Genomic DNA, 23878 nt, shown 5'->3' with positions numbered 1-23878 from the left:
AACAATAAATCTGAACGAAGGCCGCACCCACGAAGGTAAAATTAGGTTCTATTGAAGTTGCTGGTTAAAAATAGCCCGGAAAGAATGTATGTATGTATAACTGGAATAGACTTTCTGAGGTGCGCGACTTGAAAAATGCTGATTTATTTTTATTGGACTTCGACTCTTCCCAGATGTCTTCCTATTATGTAAAACTCTGGTCGTTCACTTTGAAATTTGCCACCGTTTGAGCAAAAAATGGCATGAATCTGGAGAGTTTTTTCGTTTTTGAATATTTGGAATCGTAAGATTCAGTCAATTCATTTGCACATTATTAGTTGGAGTTGTCATTCCGCGAGTGTCACGAATTTTCACTGTCACTTCTCCTCCTTCTTGACAACCCATATAAGTGAGATTGTCAAAGTGACTGTCAAGTGAAGCGTTTCCTACTCGTTGACGTACATATTGCTCTAAGCACACTTTATTTATCTTTTGGGCGAAATTTCTGCACTGCAAGCAGGGACGTAAACTCCATTTGTTACACCTGTAAGCGACATGTGTGTTTTGCTCTTTTATATGGCGACGAAGTTGGTTTTGGCTTTAATTTTAAAGAAGAAGCACTTTTGACTTTATTTGTTATTTTTTTTTGTGCTAGCAGCGCAGCCTGAATCCCATACAAATTGACTTGGGGATGTTCGGTTATATGCATGATGGTGGTACACTTTTAACCCTCAGCTAGGTTTTCAAATATTAATTTCGAACATTTAAAATGACTAAAATTTCCTTCCACTTTAAAGTAACTGATGAGGGGTAAACCGCATTAAATTAGCAGTGTCGTACGTTTTTAATTATCATTATGTTTATAAAGTAATACGTTTCCAACGGGCGAGCTTTCGCCCTGATAAATTCCACTCTTAATATAATTACCCATGGCAGCAGCTTCAAATAAACTCCCCTTCAGTCTATTAGTTACTAAATGTCTCGCATGTTCAGAGTCATTCCGTCGATAATTTAGCCGTCAATCACTTCGAAAACAAAGCAAAACCATCATCGATGTAAGTGCATATTTTCGTCAGACGTGCACTGGGGCTTGCGAAACTCTGTACGTTCGAATTAGAGCAACAGCTTTAACGAGAAACGAGAAAATTTCCAGATTGGTGTCAAGTTCGGGCCCCGCTGCTGGAATTTTCGCTTATTAATGCAACAATCACGTACACCAAGGTTGATTTCCACTCCAGTCGCATCAATGAGGTCATGTTACACCATGGAAGTCGAATCATCGTTGCATCGAGAATGCCCTAGAACCTGACTTTCCTCTTAGGTCTCTGGACACAACGTCACGCACATCAAGGTCGATTTCTGCTCCAATTATACCGATCTGGTCATAACACCGTACAAGAGCTGAATAATTGCCACCAGTAGGGTGCCCTAGAACGTAATTTCCTTCTCAGGTTTTTGATTCTATAAGAAGACGTGACAGTGTGAATTAAGTTTTCGCCGAATCACGTTGGTGAATATAATTTTTTTGACCGTTTACCATCTTCAACAATTTAATGTTCATTCTTAAATGTTTCTATGAAATCAAGCTCTAGGCGTCCCATCACAGCGCGGGTCGATTTCCGCTTTGATTAAATGATATGATCGTCATTCGATTGAAGCAGATCAGTGATAAGATTACCTTACGCATGGGAGTTGAATCATCAGTGTAGTTAGAATGCCCTAGAACCTTTGGGTCTTGGGTGTCTTTTTTGTAACGTTACCATGTTTTAACCCTGGCCGGTCTCGTATCGAACAAGCCAAGTGTGAATAAACTCATTTTTCAGCCGGCATCTGGAACTAGACCGCGTCTAATAAAAATAAATCAGTATTTTTCCGAACTACTCTATCTGCAAGAGCCACTCTGCTCTTCAGTGCATTTCGGTCCGGATCATTCTTTAGAGTTACTTTTAGTTCGGAAAACTTCTTAACCGATAAAAAGTCATTACATTAGTAAGGGATGCATTTTTTGTGTAGGCCCAAGTGCTCAGGCAGTTCGGAAGTCCGTTTTTTATCTGTTAGAACTGTCAGGTTTTGGGCGTTTTCAATTCCATCTGTTGTGTGGAATGTATAATATTTCTGTTTCTGGGTTAAAGGTTTATTAGCGAACTCCGCAGTTAATAAAAAGTTTGTTCGTTTTTCTTTCCGCTCGTGCCGCTTTCAGATCGCTCTAAAGTACGCATTGGAAAGCATTTCTTTCGACTCTTCATTATGTCTTAATTTTCTTCGTACTTAAAAGAGGTTGGCGAAAAAAAAAAATGAAAAATATTTGTGCAAGTTTTCTCCTTTTCTCTCATTATGAAACGTTTTACTTCCGCCGCGAATATCCAACACCACCGTTTCGAATTAGAACAAGCGCTCTAATAGTTTCGGTGATAAATAAATGGAATGCATGTCAAGTTTACAAGCCGCAAGCTGTTAAAAAACCGGGAATTAACTAGTAAAAATAGGCCTGTGCCTCCAGGCACACTTGACACTGCGCCAAGGAATCCAGGCGGGACGGAAAACGAGATAAAATTGAACATTGCATAGTCATTTAGTCATTCCAGCACTGTTGAAAACGCTCTTCAAGCGATAAAAACATGGAAGTGGTTCTGAGCACCTCAATCACGCGTTGAAACATCTATAGCTGTCAAAAGAAAGGACGCGTGAATGAGACCTGACTGTTGATACATTCTTGCGGGTTAATTGCTTTCTGTCTATCATTTCGCCTTATAGAGGGTATTAAAATTGTAAATCATCGGTTTTGTTTAGATAGGTAAAAATACATCGTTCCTACGGCGTAAAAGCGATCAGGTTTTAAGCATTCCGGTCACTTTTCGAATGATCCCAAATCTGTCCAGAACGCCGACACGTATGGGCTTTAAAAATAAATTCTATCGGAACGTCTAGAACGGTCCATCTAGATCTAGAAGAAATGACATTAACGAAGGGATTTTCGACACTCCCGCTTCTCGTCAATCTGTCAAATACACAGATTCAATCGATTAGTGAATTATCAAAGGACTAACTAATGATAAGGCAGTGTTCCGAAGTAATCCGCAGATTATGCTTGTCCGAGGGATTTGCATTTGAAAGGGTCGTGTTATCGCGAGATTGACTGATGGTTACCGAACGCCATGTTGTCAGCTATTGATGTACGGCTTGTAAGTGACTAATACGAAACCCTAAAGGTGTGTTAAATCCCGAGGCAGCTAGAAATAAAACCTTTCTGCGGAATCTTTAGATTTAAGGTTATTTTTAAGATGTTTTTGTCAAATTCAAAAAACAATAAACCAAAACCCTAGGGGCTGATAACGCGCGGTACACTCATGCTAATCCATGCAAATTGGCCCTCGGGGACTGAAAAAGGACCAATTTTCTCGGTTAATTTATTCAAAGGGCTATAAAAGTATTCTCATACATTGACGCACCACATTTTAACCAGTGGTAGCTTCCCGATAATAAATAAGTCCTAAGCAATATTGGCTTTAATGCCCCGCTTTCTTTGGAGTAATTTATTCCCACAACGACACTCGAGACTATATTGCGGGCTTAATGTAAACTCTATAAATTTTGAGGAATGAAATTAGGGAGGCACAGCTTGTAAGGAATTAGGCCCGTTGTAAATCACTGTATAATCAGGTAGGGGCGAATTTATTTAAATGCGTAGTTTTTTTGTTTAATCTACATATTCTCGAAAGTGATGCGGAGATGATATTTTTCAATGAAGTGCCAGAATCGGACATAGAAGAAGAATAATATTTATATAAAGCTTGGCTTCATTGTTCTGACTGCTCCATTTATACTCTTCATCAAGAAATTTCCCCTAGAGCTCCGTTGCTATTAATAACTACTCCCACCTTAGCATATCAGCCCTGAATAAATATTTCTCGTCCGCTCAAGGGGAAAATTCTCCCGCCAGTCAGTAGGCACATCAAAGCCGAACAAAAACAACAGGTTTCCCGTTGCTTTATTTTCCTCAATAAGGCCCGAGCAACTTCGTTTTATTGGCGCGCACACACACACACACACACACACACACACACATATATATATATATATATATACACACACACACATATGCTACTTCAGCGATTTCCTTTCCTAACCCTCAGCCGTAAAACGGCACAAGCCTGGAGTGGAGGAGCTTAATTTAGTGGCCCCGATCAAAGTCGAGAAACATTGTTCTTCGATAAAATTGTTCCTTTCGGCTTCAGTTTGCTTTCCAGGCACATTAGATTGTTGTCGATTGATGTGGTGGAGTGTAAATGGGGCTTTAGGAGTTCATGCGCCAGTTCTCAAACAATAAGGAGGAGAAGAATTAGAGATGTGGTTTCACTATCGATGAGATATAAAAAATGAAAGTGTCGGTATTTGAATAAGAAGAGGTGCATTATCGACGAATATCAAAATTTGGGAGCAGTTGGAAAAAAAGGAGATATGCTAAAGACGATGGGGAGAAGAGTTAGAGATGCGGCTGGTATTGCCGACAAAGTTTCGAAAGTTAAGACAGTTGCTTTTCGAAGCTCTGGAGTGTGAGAACAAGACATATCGAAAAGAAATAAAAAAGTTAGGACTGTAATATTATCGATATTTTCTGGCAAATTGGTCAAAACTCTGGTGTTACATTGTCTGCATAAATCTCACTTTATGTTATCTACGCAGTTTCAGAAACCATTCTTTATAAATTATTCTCGAACCATCCGGAATTCAAAAGAGAACAAATCGGTGAATCGGGACCAAATGAAAGGCACTGCCTCCGGTAAACAGAAACGCAATTTTTCCTAGGGCTATGTTTTTCGAATATCCCTATAAATACCTGAGTACCCGAGGCATTCAGCGGTTTCCCCGCATAAAGAATATGACTTCACCCATGAATATTTAGCCAGCTGTCCCTTTATAATATCGGTGCGTTGTCAAGGCTCACCTACGTCGACTTAATTGATCCGTCGAGATCGATACGGATTCTCATCCTTTTCGCTATCAACAAGGTCTGTACGTAATAGTATTTCATCGCGACAACATGTAAACCCATTTAGATTTAAATAAATTAAGCGGCAGTCGCATTATCTTGCTTTGAACCCTGGCCGCTCGATTTGCATGGATTAGCGTCGTTGTTTACCATATTGCCGGCCTCAAGAGGGCCCTCTGGCGCGATTAGAGCACCGATCGGATGATGTAAATCACTCTAAAACGACCTTTAGTTGAATTAAGAATGACGCCACCGGAAATTGTTCGGTGGGCACCAGGTAGATTTTGCAGGTCTTTCTCGGCGAACTCCGAACCCGTTCCCAGTTTCTTAGGTGCATTCAAATAGCTACCCTGAATATTTTTAAAGTAAACACGAATTTCTAAATCTAAACCGTAACAAGGCTTAAAGTATCCGTGTGTGAGCAATTAATAAAAGCTTGATGTGGAATTGCAATTTTTCTATAGCTGGGAAAACTACATTATCCCGGACAAACCGTTGATGAACTCCCGTTAGTTGCCTTTATTTTGTTTTGACAGTCCAGCTCGATTTATACCAATTTCAGCGCGAATTGCTTCTGACCGGTTAGTTATGGATGATATTTGAGAACACCTAAGGGCATAGAAATAGCTGAATTTTTGGAGCGAAGTACCCTTGTTGGGGTCGCCAGCAGAAAAATTAAAGAGAAGAAAAATGGATATTGAGTGCCGTGGCCTGAGTTAACTTCACACTTAAGTCCCAGTTTGGGATTTTCCAACTCAATTTTGTAGTGGTCCGGACCAGGTCTCGCCGTCAACATTCTGCGTCGTTCAAAATCGAAATAACCCATTCTCCTCCTTAATTTTTCTCAATAATTCAGATTTTGGCTCTATCCGAAAATTCCCATGCCTCACGGCTTAAAAAAGACAAAGAGATTGCGAGTGTGTCGAGTTAGAAGTTTTTGCGTGAAATTTTGAAGCAGTTAGAATCAGACTTCACCGCTAATTAGGGCCTTTCAGAATCATAGTTAGAGCATCTAGATCCATGATTTTACATTCCAAATTATCGTACAAAGGCACGATTACACTCCCACGTTGCATGCTCGCAGTCTATAACTCAGCGCAGCGTCTTTATCTCTCTCTGGCCAATAAAATCCATGGGCGATAAATCAGCGTTTGCGACTTCCTGTACTTCGGTACCGGAAGAAGGGGAACTGACGTATCGGCCCGAATTACAATGGAGTTAACCGCACAAGAACAAAAGATTTCGATTTAACTTCAATTTTTTTCCAATCAGTAGAGGAATTGGTCTTTCATAGCGCACATGTCTGAGCTTCCTAATTAACATCATTTGATAGCCCTTATCCGCATTAGTAGACAAGCGAGGCTCATTTGGCGAGATGGTTACGTTCCTTGGGGATAAACCTCATTATCTGCCACGTCCTTCGCTTAATTGGCTTTAGATTAGATCAAGCCGTGAATATCTGGTAAAACACTATTGTTAATACAGAATAAGAGAGGATAAAGCCAGAAAATAAGATAGAAGAAGGGTGCGCAGGTTAAGATGATAAAAAAAGAAGTCGAAGAATTGCGTGACGCTCCAAGGTGCATTCACCGACAATAAGCGCTTTGTGTAAGAACTCTTGGTTACAAAGCTGTTTGAAAATACGAACCGAGTAGAGTTGTTCGCTTTCAATTGCATTTGTCATTTTCTGGTTAAAATTACTCAAAAAAAAACCTCATTTTCCAGCAATAAAATTTGCTGTAATGCCCTCCAAACTGGTAACGCTGAGGTTATCGACGAAACGTAATAACTCCCGGTTTCGTTTGGTTCAAGCGAGTCTGATTGACAATCTTATCAGCCGTTTCTTACGGTGCGTTGAAGCTGAAAATAATGAAAATTTGAAAAGAGGAACGAGCGAAATGCATCCGGAATTCGACCTCCAGCGTTCTCAGACCGAGAATTCAATAACATTTATTTATTTTTATGGGGTATCGTCGTAGTACGCAGACGTTCGGGAGCCAACAATTGGCTTATTTATAAGCTGGCGGTTTGAAAGTCGAAAGTTTTCTTTTCACCCCGGGGCAAATAAAGCTCGCTCCTTATCTCTCGTAAATAAAACCCCGAAAACCGTTTAAACCCTACAAGCTTTCTCGAACGTTAAAATGTTCGCCGAATCACCGTAGCCGGGCGACAAATATTATCCTATTTTCGCGACTAATGCTTAGGGGTCTTTGATTTTCAAATTTGTACTATTACTCACGACAGCTTTCCTAATGGCTGATGGAATTTGGGAGAATAGTCCACATTAATAATTACCGTTCGCCGAAGGCCTTCACTTGCCGTTTTGCAGATAAATGTACAGTTGCGCGCAGAAGTTTCGGGCCAACGACGATTTTATGTATAAACAACATAAATCACAAAAATTGAGAATGCGATACGTGTCAACTTGAAGTCCGTTAAATGTACGACCAAAGTGAACACTTCGAAATTTATTGAAAATAATCAAAACAAAGTATAAAAAACGATAAATAATTTTCGCCCCGTTTAAAAGTATCGGGCCAAATAAATTCAAACAATAAACATCCATTATAGCGTATTTTATAATGACCTTAAAAAACATCAAATCTATTACGTAGCCGCTGCTCTGTGGCCACTCCTTTTGAAGTGGTTATTGTGGCACACCGATGTGGCATAGAAGCGATTCACTTTTGTATCCTCTCTTCTCTAACGTTGTGCCACGCTTCTTGCACTCTTGTCCGGAGATCATTCTGATTAGAGAAATTCACAGCTCTCCACAACCAGTTTTAGCTCCCGCCGTAAATGCTCAATCGCGTTCGAGCCGAGAGATCGACTGGGTCGCTGCAGGACATGAAATTTCTTGGTGGCAAACGAATTTTTTACTAGCCGAGACCGATGTTTCGGATCATTATCCTGGTGAAAAATTCATCTTCGTGGCATATTTTGACGGGTAAAAGGAAACATGTGTGCTGTTAAAATATCTTCATACATGGCAGGCATTCATATTGCCATCAATTTTAACGGTCGGACCGACACCTTGCCGCGAAAACGCACCCCGAAGCATAACGTTACCGTTGACACGTTTAACACTTGGCATTTGATATCTGGAATCGTATCTAGGACCTTTTGGTCATCGTAGGTAACGTCTGCCATCATTTCCGAATAAATTCAATTTTGTTTCGTCGGACAAAAGAGCTTTTTTTCCAATCTTCTATACCCCAGCGTTGATGTTCTTTTGTAAACTTCAACTTGTTTTTTGCACTAATCGGTGGTTTTCTAGTACCCACTCGCCCAACAAGTCTCATTTCTTTAAATCGACGGGAAACAGTGCTGCGACTGATGTTTGTAAGATTTTCATCCTGTAATTTCCGAGCTATTACCAGAGCATTCTTTTTCGGATCCGCGATTGCTTTCCCTTTTATCGGGCTATCTACACGATTAGTAGTTTTTTTCGGGCTCCTTGAAGCGTGCTTGTCTTCTAAACTCTTCGCCATTTTCCATTTTTTAATAATATCGATCACAATTGTCTTTCCGATCGATTATAATGAAGCAATATCACGTGAATTTTTTCCTTCTCCGTGTAACTTTATACTACATCGACGCGCCTGTAATCGAATGCGTTTCGGCACGTTAACAAGATAAAATTCGCTCTACTACTCGCTTGTCACATAAAACCATTCTAAGAATGTGGCCCAATAGCTTTAAACAAGGCAAAATATATTTCTTATACCTTGTTTTGATCATTTTCAGTAAGCTTCTAAGTTGTTCATTTTGGTAGTAAATTTAACGGACCTCACGTTCCTACATATCATATATATATATTTTTTTATATGTTATTTATTTATAAAATCGTCTTTGGTCCGAAACTTTTGCACGCAACTGTATGTTGAAATTGTTGAAAGCTCTATTTCAAAGCAACGGTCCAGTTTAGGTAATGATCACTTTAACTGCATGTCATTTTTTGTCTGGTTCTCTCGCACGCCAGATGACAGATGACCTCCGGTGTAGCATATTTTATGCCTGGGCGCATGAGGATCAATGCGGTTCTATAGCTTCGGCAGTGTAAACTATGTAGATAATTCCAGAAAGAGAAAAATTTGACAAGATCATTAGCATAATGTAAGCAAATAAAACTGCCGTCGTCCCAAGACGGAGTGCAAACAATAACGGTCGCACGAATGCACGACGAACCGCCCTTTTTGCTCTGAAGTTTGTTGAAAAATTGCGGATTTGAATAAAACATGGCCTCAGTTTAGGGGTATTAGTCGTTCCATGCAACTTGCATCCAGGAAATAAAGGTAGGAGAAACAAATTAGGCTTTCGCTCGTAGATTTCCTTGAACTATAAACATTTCCAGGCAGTTTACTAATGCAATGTTGGCACCTCTCTTCCTTTTTTAAATTCGGCGATGATTTACGACCTTGGCTGGCAAGCCAGTTAAGCCAAACTACCTACACATGACACATATAGAGTCGGACCTATAAATATCTCCCCGGGGGTCTAAAAAGCAAGAAAGGGTGTTGAACAAATGGTCGTACTTTATTTTAATACGTGGCCCATAATAAATTCATGGCGGTAATATGGAAAGCGGCCAAGAGGAGCCATTTGTCAAGGGTGAAACCACGCCTTTTTGTCCGCGAGGAAGATTCTTGGACAAATATCCCAACTCATCAACCGTCAAAGTCAAGCAAACAGCGCCTCGGGAGTTTCTCGACTGCTACTTGCGAGAGCAAACTAAGCCGTAAGTGCACGTTGCCAGATTACACAGTGAAAATTGCATTTGTGCTCCCCTCAGGTAATGATAATATGCCCCGAGATGCGCTCTGTTCGCACTGGGTCATTTCCTATCTAATTTCTCTCTGGTTGTTGGTTGTTTTACGTGTATCGGCGTAACTTTCGGGAAATTCACGAGTTTGCATCTCAGGCTAATGGCCCTAGATTAGCATACTAGGGATCATCCACATGTTCATTCTGTGCAACAAGAGTAGGTAGTAGATAACTGAAAGCCCCTTAGGTATTACATACTAATGACTTCCCACTAAGGGCCGACAATTGAATTAGGGAAGAGAACTTCCGCTAACTTGCGGGTTAGAAACGCTTTTTTTTTGTATTATCTAATAAAATTATCTACTGAGTAATGTCAACAGGTCTCCCCCTATGCTTTTCCGAATAAAACCGGGACTTTATTTGTGGAGCACCCACACACGTCACTTCCTTTGAAATTCTTGACCGTAAAATAGCTCAAGTTGCTCCGGAGGGCGATTTAATTTAATAGGTCAGTGCGCGTTTAAGGATCGATTTGAGTAACGTTTTGAAAGCACTTTTTTGCCAGAAAGCCAAATGAGGAAAAGAAGAATTATTGCTAGAACGTGCGTGCGGCCGCTGCGTATGAAAATTCTATATCAAGGCCGTGCGGCTGAATAATTGCTTTAAGCGGAAGCTGGGTGGAGTGGGCAATGTATTAAGACGTAAATAAAATCCCAAAGGAATTATTATTTAATAAATCCTTTATAGAGAACGTGAGCCGAAGAGAGGTCTTGGTGACTCTTCGTGCGCTGAATTAATAATAAGGCTTTAAGCGGAAGCTTAAGAAACTAGTTTTAAATGCGATACTCCTCGAGAGTCTCCTGAAAAGTTTATTACAGCTGTCGATGCTGCAGGAGTTCATCAGATTACAAATGGATTTACGTGCAAATTAACCTTTTTCTTCAGAAGCGCCTGAGCGAAGACCATGAGAAATATTTTGCTAAAATATCAGAACAAAGGTTTCAACTGGAGCGTAGTCAGCGTAACTGCTCTGATAGCGAACAAATTGTTGTAATGACCAAGTGGCTCTGATATCGAGCAAGCCTTTATGGTAGAGAGAAATTTGTAGCAATAGTGAGGGATGCTATCAGATTTGTGGAAATTACTTTTTGTAATTTGTAGTAATTCTGGTTATTATCACTAATGTTTCTTCCTTATCACAGTATTTCAGTTAGTGCACCTCTGAAGTGCATAATAAATTTTGCGATAGAAAGGAAAATTCGTACCCTCACTATTGCTCATGTTAACTATTACCCACGTTAAGTAAGAAGTGGTGACATCACGAAAATTTAGATCCCTGGACAACTGCTATCATATATAGATTTCATCAGTGTTAATGGTTTAATAAAAATATAAATGTGTCAGCTTAAATTAATTTACATTACATTATTACAAATTTCCACCAATAAAGTACGATTAATGTCACTGTAGAAACTGTGATATCATAAAATCATTCTATTTAATTTGTATTAGTAAGTGCTTATCCAGCTTGAAAAACATTATGGAACCCACTATCAGATGTGCTAATTATCATCCATATAACGAAAATTCACTATTACAGTCAATGTCAATAATAGTAATAATTTCCTATTTGTGTAGGATTTAAAAGCTCTGCACGTTATTATAAAGCACTTTTTGAAGTGCCATATATTGGGTCCACAAAATGTCCTCATGTCAGTAAACTAACGTTGTGGTAATCTGGTTCTAATTACTCTGGAATATTTGAAAGTGCCTTTATGTTTAGTTTTGTTTATCCGTTTTGCTCCCAACTTGGTCTTTTGCTTCGAGGTGGTCATGCTCTACTCTAATTATCACCAGTTTTGCTAAATACATGACCTAAAAACTAATTATCGGTCCATATAACTTTCCACGTGAAGTGATACTAACACTGTAAAACTTCCCTTGTAGATTGAAACAATAAACAAACTCGAAGTTAATTATGCTCGGGCGATAACAGAAACATATTTCGGATATAACAGTCATTGAAACGACGATTCGAGAGTCCCATAAACAAACCGTTACGAATCCTGGAACCGGGCCAAACTTTTGCCCGAAACGTAAAACAAGGGGAAAACTTCGAGGTTAAGATTCCATTGAAACTAATTTTCATTTTGCACTGCCAGATTTCTAGATGTATGGGAACGGATCCAGTTTTCAATTAGATTTAGGTTTCAAAATTAAAGGTTGAACAGGTGATTTATGCTTTAAGTGCGGCATTAAATCGCGATCAGTTTTGATTTGGCTTGCAAAGTCCGCAGCCCAAGAGTGGAGACTCATGGAAACGTGACGCAGGCAAAGTAATTAAAAATATATAGGAGGGTCAATGGCGTGCTGACGGACTGCAGGCGAAATGGTTTCGGGCATTTTCCATGCTAGTGGAATATTGCAAACTGGGAACAGAATCTGGCAATTTCACATCTGGCGAAAACTCATATTACCCCCCATTTTTTTTTAAGGGTGGAGGTTTGAGCACACTCAACTACTGGGAAGTATTTTCAATCTGGTTAAGTTCTCTCTGAGCATATTCTTTATCAATCAGAGACTGGCGACATACAGTGGCCAGCAAAAGTATTCGTGTACCCTTAAAGTTGTTAAACATAACGAAATAACGGTATGATCAATATATTGTAACATTATATAATTAATTTTATTATAAACTGCAACGTGTAACAACTAATCTATAATAATTTTCTTTACTAAATCATATTGTTTATAAGTACTACTGCAAAATGTTTGCGCCAATATATCATAGAATTAAACCGCAAAAGTATTCATACATAATGTAATTAATTCGAATTAAAATTATGATATATGATATTAATATTTTGTGGCAGGGCGTTTAGCTTCAATGATAGATGTTGAGCGTCGAGGGATCGATTCGACCAAGTTTCGTGTTACAGAAGAATCAATCTTTAACCATTCTTGAAAAGTTGTTTCAAGTCATTTTTGTTGGTTATTTCACGTTTCCTGATTCGTTTCTCTAATTCATACTATAAATCTTCTATGGGATTGATGTCTGCCGATTGGCGTGGAGCCTTAACAGTTTTTGGTATGTTATAGGCTAACCATTGTCTTAGTAAAATTAATAAATTTGAGGCATGTTTAATTTTTCAGCACGCTGTTTCACATTATTTTTTTAAAACATTTAAATAAACCATTTTATCCATGGAATAATGAACATTTCTGTTTATTTTTTCATTAATAAAAGGTTTCTTTCTAGCCACTCTTGAACAGTATCTACCTTATTTTATGATCCTTCGTACAGTATCGGATTTTACTTTTTTTTGAAAACATTTCTTCAGTCCTTCTAGCTATATGTGTAGCACGTATTCTTGGATTCTGTTCGACTTCTCGTACAATTTTCCTCTCTTCTCTAACGCTCATTTTTCTTGATCGTCGTGCTCGTCTGCGATTAACAACGGAGTTTTCACTTTAAAACTTTTTGACAGTGCTTTGGATTGTTGCAAAACTCCTATTAACGATTTGCCCTATTTCTCGATATGATTTATTTCGTTTATGTAACCTGATCATCATTCATTGTTCAGCAATTGTCGTTTCTCCAAATTTTCGGTCCATTACGTCTGGACATAATTATTTTTTAATTTAATTCCTGATCTAATATTTACGTTCACTTGCCATTACCAGCTTGTATAATTCAACAATAAATACGCGTAGATACGATCGTTTTCCTTGTAGGTTCAGATTTGTTTTACTGTCCCGACGCAAATGTACAATATTGTACAAAATTAAATTGACTATTTACTTATCTCGTATATAAATCACAATAGAATGTTTCGAACAAAAAAAGTGTATTGTTAGGTTTGGTGCCATAAACATTATTTGCAAATGTTTAAAAATCCACGAGTTATTGTGGAAACAAAATTAAATCGAGCATTTTAGTTTGTCCATTTTTTCTAGAAATTCGCCGTCGAAAAATTGGGCGTTAATTCTACATGGTCTCTAAAATGCTCAGAGAAAAACATTTTTCCTTAGAACTCAAAGAAAAAACTATTGAAGCTCGTAAAGCTGGAAGAAGTCATAAATTAATAAGTGAACAATTCAATGCGTCGAAACAAGTTGTATCATTTATTGTTAAAAAGATTTAGGCTTCGTGGTTGTGTAGTGAACCTAAAACGGGGTGGTGGGAGAAGAAAAGCTACAAAAAGGATGGATTATCGGATAAAACAAAATCCGCGGTTACCGGCATCCCAAATTTCAATCGAATTAATGAATTCTAATGTGTCATCCAGAACAATTCAGCGACGGTTGGTAGAAGCTGGCCTTTCAGGAAAAAGACTAGCAAAAAAACCTTTATTAATTAAGAAGAATACTCAGGCAAGGATAGTGCCTGCTTGCTAAGCAACATTCCAATTGGAGAGCGGAGGACTGGAAGAAAGTTTTGTTTAAAGATGAATGAAAATTAAGTTTATTTAAAATTGAGGGCCCAAGATTTGTTCACCATCCAGGCAACCAAAGATTACGTCCCAAGTGTGTTTCGATCACAATAAAACATGGAGGAGGGAACATAATGGCGTGGACCTGTTTTCCTGGATTCGGCATAGATCCTATTCACAGCATAGAGGGAAACATAGATCGAATTATCTGTTATAATATAAGGGTAAACGTGATGCTTTCGTATGCAGAGAGGGTTTTTTAAATTTATTTTTCGGCACGATAATGATCCGAAGCATACCGTCGAATTGGTTACGAAAATGGTTTGTTGACCTCAAAGCTAAAGTCTTAACTTGGCCTGCTCAATCTCCGGATTTCAGTCCAATAGATAACCTTTGGGGGGGAGTAGCGGAGAAGAAAATTTTAATAAAAACCATCACTAACAAAGACTAATTATTCCAAGAAAAATTCGGTTGGCTTGAACTCAATAGATAGTGAATCAGTTTGTAATCTCATGCCAAAAAGATGTCGAGAAGTTATTAAAAACAAAGGTTATTGGACAAAACACTAAAATTATGTTTTGTATATTAGGTTTGACCATGATTTTGTACATATTTTCCCTAGGCCGATTTAATTTTGTTGCAAAATTATACGTGCTATTTTTAGAATGTTTATTACTTTCATTTAATTGTAGGTAAATAGAATTATAATTTAAATGGAAATAGATACTGGCCATGTGAACAATATAGCGCAGAAAAAATTATATTTCCTTGTTAAATTATTTCCTTTTTTTATTAATACATAGTCAATTTAATTTTGTTCGATACTGTATGAATACTTTTGCAGGCCAATTTTATGACATGTTTGTAAACATTTCGCAACGGCACTAAGCAATATGATCTAGTAAAAAAAAATATATTTTTTAGATTAGTTATTTACATGTTGCCCTATGGCAAAAAGCGATTAGATCGTGTTAGATTATGCGGGTCATATTGTTATTTCATTTTGTTGAACGAGCGTCAGAGATGCGTGAATACCTTTACTGGTCGCTGTATATTTCAAAGCAGTTCGAAATTGCGAAATGAGTGTATTGTAGCAGTAATCTGGCAATGATGAGGAAAACAAACGGTAAAGCCAGAATTTGAAGTGAATTTTAATTGAAACACTGATACCGACAGCTTATTTCCGGATCGCAATACGTTCACCCTATGTTTTATTTATTTTATTCCGGACCAATACCTGTAAAGGGGAGCTCTTGTTCCGGGCATCATGCGTTACGTCTTCAGGAAGTTTTAATAAATTGAAAACATCACTGCGAGGGAAGAGCAATCAGTCTTGCGGTAGAATTTAATCTAAGCGACTAAAACGTTTCGCTTTAGGAGAATCGTTTTGTTTTTAACGTGTGTATTCGGTGATATGCTCCCCGGCACTTCGAACGCCCTCATCCTCGCACATCATCCGGAATACTACAGAATTAGGTATAGCGCAATCAGCTTCATTTATAACAATTTCACCGTGTTAAGAAAGCTCCAGCAGCTTATCTCGCCGATGTTTTGCCACAATTATTTCGTCCCTACACTTCAGCAGGAGCATGGAAATAACAGTAACAGTATTGGATATTCTAGAGGTTTATACACAAAGTGTTACACGTCTGGAAAGCAGCCAAACTTTCGCAGGACGTAAAATAACAACGGAGTTGCAGGGAAACTCGGAGGTTATAAAAATTCGTTGCACAAGGATATGGGCGTCGTAAAAACTCTCCTTTATTTCAACTGCTTCGGCAACTTATTGTCTTCCTCCACATACAGTTAACCGCATCAATCTTCTACTATATCCAGGTATTTACGACGCGCAATTTCAATACTCTCTATAAAGTTTAATCATCCCCTCTGGAGTCGCGCCAACCTCCAGTGCCATCCGATTGTCTCTCAAATAGAGATTATTCGTAAGGTTTATGGGAGGTCAAGATAACACTTGACCCCCTTATTCTCGGGGATTTGCATCGGATCGGTCCTGGAATCGTTGGATTTCGAGTCAGTTAACGATCTAAGCCGTCGGTATTGAAACAAACGGACTGGTTGCCACGATATTTGTGAGGTATTTTGGGGTTAAAGATGATGTCTGATCCAAGCAGATATTTGGCCCGTCGAGCGGTTAATTCGAACGATGAAATTGAACTCTCAACGTGTGCTGTATTTATCCGCATGGTGCGCAGGCCGAGTCGACAGTGAAGAAGTTGCGATAGCGAGGGGTACTGGGTTCGTTTGCAATTGCCGATGTGAGGGAAAGTTCGCTGCTCCACTCTCACGGTCGTTACCAACAATTTCCACCAATATACACGACGGTGAGTGATTTACCCCGACAGCCAGTGGGGGAACAAAAATTGATTCGGATGAGAATGTCAGAGCGTCTTTTTCTATTTCTTTTTTTTATGATTGTAAGAAGAAATTTCGTTCCCTCACCATCAGTAATGTTAACAATCGACCACGTGACGTAAAAGAGACTTCCCTCTCGGATTCTCTACCCGTTTCCAGTGTTTTCAAGCTGTAGTACCGAATGGTGGGACCTACAATTGTGGGCAAAAATACGAAATATTTTTTGAAGCAACATTATCTTGGTGATCATCTTTGTTTACGTCTCCAAAGTTTGTTGTTAAGGCAAAGGTATGTGCCTAAATTCACCGTACAATATTTCGCTTAGGAATGTTGTTTTGAAAAGAGGTGTTGTTTACAACAATTTTTTTGTTGGAAAAAGGTGTGGAATACTATGTAGTGTTGTTGTTTATGGGGACATTATCAGTTATTCAGTCCGATTGTGTGGTGCACTTTATACTAAACATGCCAAAGAAAATGTATTTTTCGGAACGCTTTCGAAATTCAATGGGCCAAGTGTCGCGCGATGGCTACAACCAAAAAGACGTTAAAAATCAGCCAAAAGTCCGCTTCCAAAATTTTAACAAAATTTGTCACTTATGGGGACGTAAAGAATGGTCAAAAAACCCGGACGCCCACGAAAAACGAATGCCATCACCTATAGACGGATTAAAAAAATATCATCTGCAAATCCCGGGAAGTCCTTCAGGATTATGGAGCGCGAAATTACTAACAATGGTGGCATTAATATAAGCGATCGCACTGTACATCGTCGGCTGTGCGAAATGGGATTAAACATTTAAAACGAAAAGTTCCAGGCAGGAATGTGTCCAATCGGGATGAGTTGTGGAAGGTTCTGCAGGAAGAGTGGGTGAAGATTCCTATTTCCATTTGTGAAAATTTAATCGACTCTATGCACCGTCGATGTCACGTTGTCATGGACTCGCCATAATATATTGGTTTATTTAAATTACATATAATAATTAAGTTTTGTATTGCTTAGAATGGATTTTACGAAGTATTCCATACTTTTGTCCAGCATAATCTATTGTTCTTATTTTCTTGATATTCGTAGAAACGAACTTATTTGTTTTTGTGTATAATATTGTTGAACATGTACTTGGGTTTTTGTTAATATGTTTATTTTTCAACAATCAACTATTTTGACATGATAATATGATTTACTGAAAAAATTTCATACATTTGCTCACAACCGTATATGGCTTAATACTGTAGTGTCACCACGTGTCTGCGTCACCGCACTTGGGTTACTATCAATGTTTCAAATTTGTGATAACGAGCGACGATCCGCTGCGAAAGCGAATGGGTACTTCATAATCAATTCTGGTTGTAATGTCTCATCGTTTAGAAAAAGACTTTTCGGCGCTTGTGTGGTAACTTGCGCGACGTTCGCATCACCAGCTTTATACATATCATTTTGCTTTATATTTACGTACAGAAAAAATTACAGGAAACAATACATTTACTCAACATTTCAATGCTCATACGAGCGACTGTTCTGTACATTTTCCAAACGAACGGAGCGAGGGATTAAAACTATTAAACACACAAAGCGACCAAATCAAAAAGTAACGGCCAAAACTCAAATCCCAAAGAATTATTCTGCATTTCACGGTGGATGGAGCTATTATATTTAGTGCGCTTTTTCGAGCGGAATACGCATAAAAGCGGCCATATTTTACTTTTGCGCAGATAAATATAAAATGTAAATCCACGAAACAGAGAACGTAATATATCATTTATGAATTTTTATTGCTTTAGCCAATAGGAATTTATATAGAATCCGATATAAGCTCGTTACTCGAACAGGGTCATAGCGATCTCATTAAAGTTTCGCCTCCTCGTCGAGGATCTCCACTCGACAACTTCCATTAACTTTAACGAAACATCCTTTTTATTAAGAGAATTTGTTCGCTTAAAACATTGCGAAGCAGCTACGTTTTGCCAGTGTCCGAAGAACTAGGCCGCCTCATAAACCTAGCTTTGGAAGTATGCAAATCGAAGAGGAATGTCTTGTATTCCTGCCACCTAAGGCCTCGCGGCTGCATAAACTTGAGCGGATTGTCTTGGCGTATTACATTCCCCTGCAGGAATTGCAATATAGCATTCCGACACTACACTTTGAGATCAGACTTTCAGGATTTGCTGGAAGACAAATATTAGGTATTTTCAAACATTTATAATGAAAATTACTTTTATAGTTGTTGTTATGGCGCGTCAAGAAGACTTACGCGAAAAATATTGAAACTGCGCACGTGACAGTGGGATTGTACCCTTTATGGGGGAGATGAGTGAATGAGACGATCGACATTGATAATTACTCAGAGCAGATTGAGAGAACGTTCGATCTCCCAAGAAAGCGGCACGATACAGTCGTGGTCAAAAAAATAGCAGTTCGTTAAGAAATTACCAAAAACATATACAGTAAGAGCTTTTAACGATAATTAAGAAAACTTGAGGATGTTATTTTATGTTATAAATAAAATTATTTATTGTGATAAGTAAAAATTAAAGCATATCCTTGAAAGTTAAAGGGAAACTAAAAATATTCACAAAACACCATGGTAAAAATAATAGCAGAATTTCATTAATCTTATAAAAATAGACAGACGCGTCCTCTCAATCTCAATATTTCATTGTCAACCCTTTATTGGTAATGACAGCTTCACATCGACGACCCACGAAATTTACCAAGCCTTCGCATCTCGCAAGAGGAGTGTTTTTCCAAGAATTTTCCACTACAGCTCGAAGATCGTTTTGATTTTCGGACTTCCCCTTTACCGGAGCAACTTTGACGTCGTTCCAGAGATTGTCAACAGGATTGAGATCCGGACTTTCAGCTGGCCGAACTAATACGTTAAAATTTTCATCGTTTAAAAATTGTCTGCAAAGCCGGCCAGCATGCTTCGGATCGTTATCCTGCATCACAACCCATCTTAGTGGCATTTCATATCGCGCATGAGGGAGCATAACTTCCCTCAAAATGTCAACATAAATTCTGGCAGTTATGCTGCTTTTTTATTCAAAATATAGGTCCTGCTCCGTAATAGGAAAAGCATGCCCGCGCCGTATTTTTCGAACCTCAATGTTTAAGGGTTTTAAGGGTGTACTCAGGTTGATGGGGTTCTGGGGGATTTCGGACATAAGCTATGCGTCCAGTATCTCCAAACAATACGATCTTAATTTTATCTGACCGAAGAATATTTCGCCACTTTATACGCGGCCAGTCTAAACGTGCTCTTGCAAATTCCAATGTTTTTTTCTTAACGTTTTTTATTGAGCAAAGGTACCTTTCGCGGATTTCTTGCTAATAGACTAAAATCTGGAATGCGCCGCCTTATGGTTCTCGTTGAAATATTTCCACTCCTTGTCTACAGGAGTTGAGAAGAAGAGGCAAATGGATTGGCTTTTGCAACTCTCATCATAATTCTGCCCTTTCTAGTGGTCGTTTTCCTTTCCCGACCACAGATTTCGGGTTTAGGTTGCCAATTTAGAGCATTTCTCACCGTTTTCGCTGAACAATCCAAAACATTTCGAAATTCTGAGTACGGTTTGCCCTCATTACGCCATTTGTTTTTACTAAATCTCGCTTTTCTGCGGAACAAGGCTCTTTTCTTCCCACGATCTTTTCGAAAATAGGAATGCTCGTTGATAGTCGTGTACATAATACGAAAATAAGAATTATTTACGAATAAAAAAAGTAAAACTTGTACAAGTGTCAAGAAATTTCGAAAACTGCTATTATTTTGTCCGTTCAAGATTGGACATCGCTACTGTATACTGTTGGAGTTTCGTTTGTTCATGTTTTATCAAAATAGCTTTTTGTGTGATATTTGAAATGAATGTTGATAAATTTGAATATGGAATTTTTTCTGCATTCAGGGAATTTTTAAACGCAAAGTCTGCGTTTCCTTCAAATCCATTGAGACACTGCTAGTATTTTGACCGCAACTTTATGTACGACAGTGAGGTGCCTTCAATTATGAAGTGTACAAATACTTGTTATGTTGTAATAAGTGTTGTCAGGAAATCTGTCTGTAACTTGAATGAGACGGTATGCGACTGACATATTACTTGCCACGGCACATCTCCAATATTGCGATAACGCTAGAGTGAACCATTTTTTCGGAGTGGACCACTTACAATTTATTCCCTTATACCTGCGGGTTCAATTGTATATGACAAACATCCTAGTAATGGGGAAGCGAATCTTAAATGCATTACTGCGAACAAAATAAATCCATCAAAGAAATGTATGATAGTGGGTTAGACACACGTACTGAATATGAAGCGTTAAGAGTGCGATTCATTACAGTGCAAACCCATCATTCACCGACCTTTTTCCCATAAAACGCTGTCTTTATCCCGAAGCAACATTCACTCAATCTCGCTGCCGATAATCTAATTGAACCTTTAGAAGAGTGTAGCGAAATCCGGAGCTTGAGCGCTTTAATTTTAATGACTGAAAGCCGAAGAGAAAGGAATTACGAGAATCGAATTAAAGATGTATTTTTCAAATCAAAGGCATCTTGGAATTTCATCCGTTCTCTCCATTTTGCGCTCTCGGACTCATATTTTATTATTTTTCCCCATTGCACATCGATTCCGTACAATTTAATTAAACGGACGCGTTACCAAAAAGGCACCGAATGGTGCGTCATTCAAATACCTGAAACGACAGACGGATAAAACCGAATTTCAATTCGAATAATTATCAACGGTGCAGTTTGAGTGGAATTTCATTAGCTTTATTAATTCCTGCGAACCGATAAATCTATTAGAGGTAGTGAATCTCTTTCTTTTGCTCTTTTTTCTAGGGCTGGTGTATTACACTAAAATTCCAACAAGAATTCTTTACAATCACGAGGATGAGTGTTCCCAATAGCTTTTGACTCACCATCGTTGTTCGTTACGATTAGCGATCGCAAGAAGATGAATCCACGTTAAAAATTATTGATTAGAATTAAATGCAGTAGAACTCGGCTTTAACGAACACGTGCTGTAACGAAAACTCGGTTATATCGACCGAACGAAAAATCCTGCCCAACTTCGTATAAAGCTAATGTATTCCTATTCGGTTATAGCAATCTTGGATATAACGAACACACGGTTATAACATACCATATTTATTTTCTGAAGCTTTGAGCTCGGTTATAGCGCACCGACGGGAGGTTCTGCTGTGAGCGAGCTGCTGAGGAGTTAAGCGAATGGGCCGAGAATCAGCACATTTCTGATTTCGAGGCAATTAACCTAAATGAATACGACATGATTGATGAATAGATGGAAGTTGCTGCATTTCCTAATGATATTGACATTGTTCAAGTAACTGCTCATGATCAATATGAAAACGGTTGGAGTGATGAGGAGGAAGTTGACAGGAATGATAAAGTTTCAATTTCCACAGCGCAACAGGCCCTTTTTGCCTCGACGATTGCAGCATATTATGCACAGATAACTTACCCAAAAAATGCTTTTTTTTTTAATGTGAGGGATCTTTTGTAAAACAAACTAACCGAAGGGATTCAAAGACCATAAGGTGCAGTCAACCTACGGACTTCCTTTCTGCACAAACTTCGATTTTATTTAAGATTTGTGTGTATTTTTTTCATTTTTTGTTGTTTCGTTTCTCATTTAATCTGTATCTATTATCTATTTGTTACAACGAAAAATTCTGTAATTGGCATTTGGTTAAAACGAATATTGCGAGTCAACAAGTTTTTTCCCGGGTCGCTTATAACGAACGTCGGCATACAGCGAACGACAAGTCCCTTGAAGATTAGTTATGGCCGAGATCTATTATATTATAGCATAAACAAGAGTAGCGAATTTTAATAGCTATGTTGGATACCCCCTCAATTTGCCATGTTTTACTTACGTTTGGACCTACAATATATTTGAGGGCTAAAAGATTAACATTCATAAATCACTCAACTTAAGGGTTATTCCGGTTTGAAAATGAGAACCTATGCGAAGAAACACACACGCCATTTATCAAGGTTGATATTGACCATGCCCTTCGCAGAACCGTTGTGATGTAATATTAATTACAAAAACTTTTTAAGGTTACATTTAAATCATTTAGACTGAAATCCTAAACGCGTGGGAACTAACTAATTAATGTTCGGGTTGGTCAATCAGGACAAAGAAAGCAGGAAATACCACACCCTGCCAGTTTGTTCTCCAGGGTTTTCCTAAAAACAGAAATAGTTCGAGACTTCAGCCGAAACGTAGTTTTCCACGTTTTCCTCCTAATTCAGTTGTGGTGTCTTCTAATTGAAATAAGTACTCAAGGAAGTTACAACACTTTATTAACAATTTCGATGGTGCAGAGACAGTTATTTAGAGATCGTGAATAGACCGTTTCGGACGTTGTGAAAACAAGAGTCGACTATCTCTAGGACTTAAAGCTACTTATATATTCTGGGGTAGTTGACATAGTAGTAGTTTGACTTTGTGGGAATTGACCACTGCCCCTGATAGTTTTAGAATAATAACTCCCGTCCAATATGCCCCGATGCACCGAATTTTGTTACAATCCGCATAGTCGTTTTCAACTTATTTGCAAAATTAACAAAAAAGTGAAACTTTGCCAGGCTGTATCTCTAGAAGGAAACAATTTCAAATATATAAGTATATAACGATGAATCGATATATCTTTGACCAAGGAATATGTGGTTAAGCCTTGACCCTCTCATTCTGGGATACCCTGTATATACATATATGTTACTTATTTTTTGACGGTTCTTATACACATTGATAACAGGGAAGTGTTTAAGGACAACACCGTAATCATTTGTAACGTTTCCATTAAGCTTCTGTGAGAATTTAACGTAAGGTACTTTACACAATCTTAACTTAACTTTCGTGCCCAAGTTGCACATAAGAAGTAATCACTTTGATCTTAATACAGACAATTGTTGAAGTTTACGGTGGTGTTTTTCCTTGGTTATCTTACTGGTTTCCGTGGGGGTATCCACGTACAAAACAATACCTGGAGTCAGAAGATCTTTCCTGAAGACTCTAACAGCTCCTTTATTTGCTTTGGAGCCAACGACCGTACGGTTATTGAAAATACTCATTTTTTTAATGAATTTGCTGAGACCACGTTTTTGATTGTGTTGAGCACGTCACTCCCTGCGACTGTGACAGTAAATATCCATGTAGAAGGTACAGTGGCGGCCATAAGTATGGAATCTTTTTAAATGTCACTTTTTTTTAATCAACGGGTATAATTTGCTATTTGAAATATATAATAGATTCTGCTTTTAATACTTTATCGCCCTCCTTGGTACATTGGTATTTTTTGGAATTTGATTTTGAA

The 23878-nt window shown here is 38.4% G+C and overlaps 1 protein-coding gene across 4 annotated transcripts in view; it reads left to right on the top strand.

Moving 5' to 3' along the window:
- Neto (Neuropilin and tolloid-like) overlaps nucleotides 1-23878 on the top strand; it is a 109370-nt gene that overhangs the window by 5703 nt on the left and 79789 nt on the right. For 2 of the 4 annotated variants that reach the window (XM_066295208.1, XM_066295200.1), the window contains exon 1: nucleotides 16316-16508. The exons of the other annotated variants lie outside the window; for them this stretch is intronic. In XM_066295208.1, the coding sequence (XP_066151305.1) occupies nucleotides 16331-16508 (178 nt within the window). In that variant the 5' untranslated portion in view covers nucleotides 16316-16330. Of the gene's footprint in view, nucleotides 1-16315; nucleotides 16509-23878 lie in introns of those variants that run through there. 4 annotated transcript variants of the gene reach the window in all.

Source organism: Euwallacea fornicatus, chromosome 2 (genome assembly GCF_040115645.1).
Source record: "Euwallacea fornicatus isolate EFF26 chromosome 2, ASM4011564v1, whole genome shotgun sequence".
NCBI lineage: Eukaryota > Metazoa > Arthropoda > Insecta > Coleoptera > Curculionidae > Euwallacea > Euwallacea fornicatus.
This window is presented reverse-complemented; position numbering and strand designations above follow the sequence as displayed.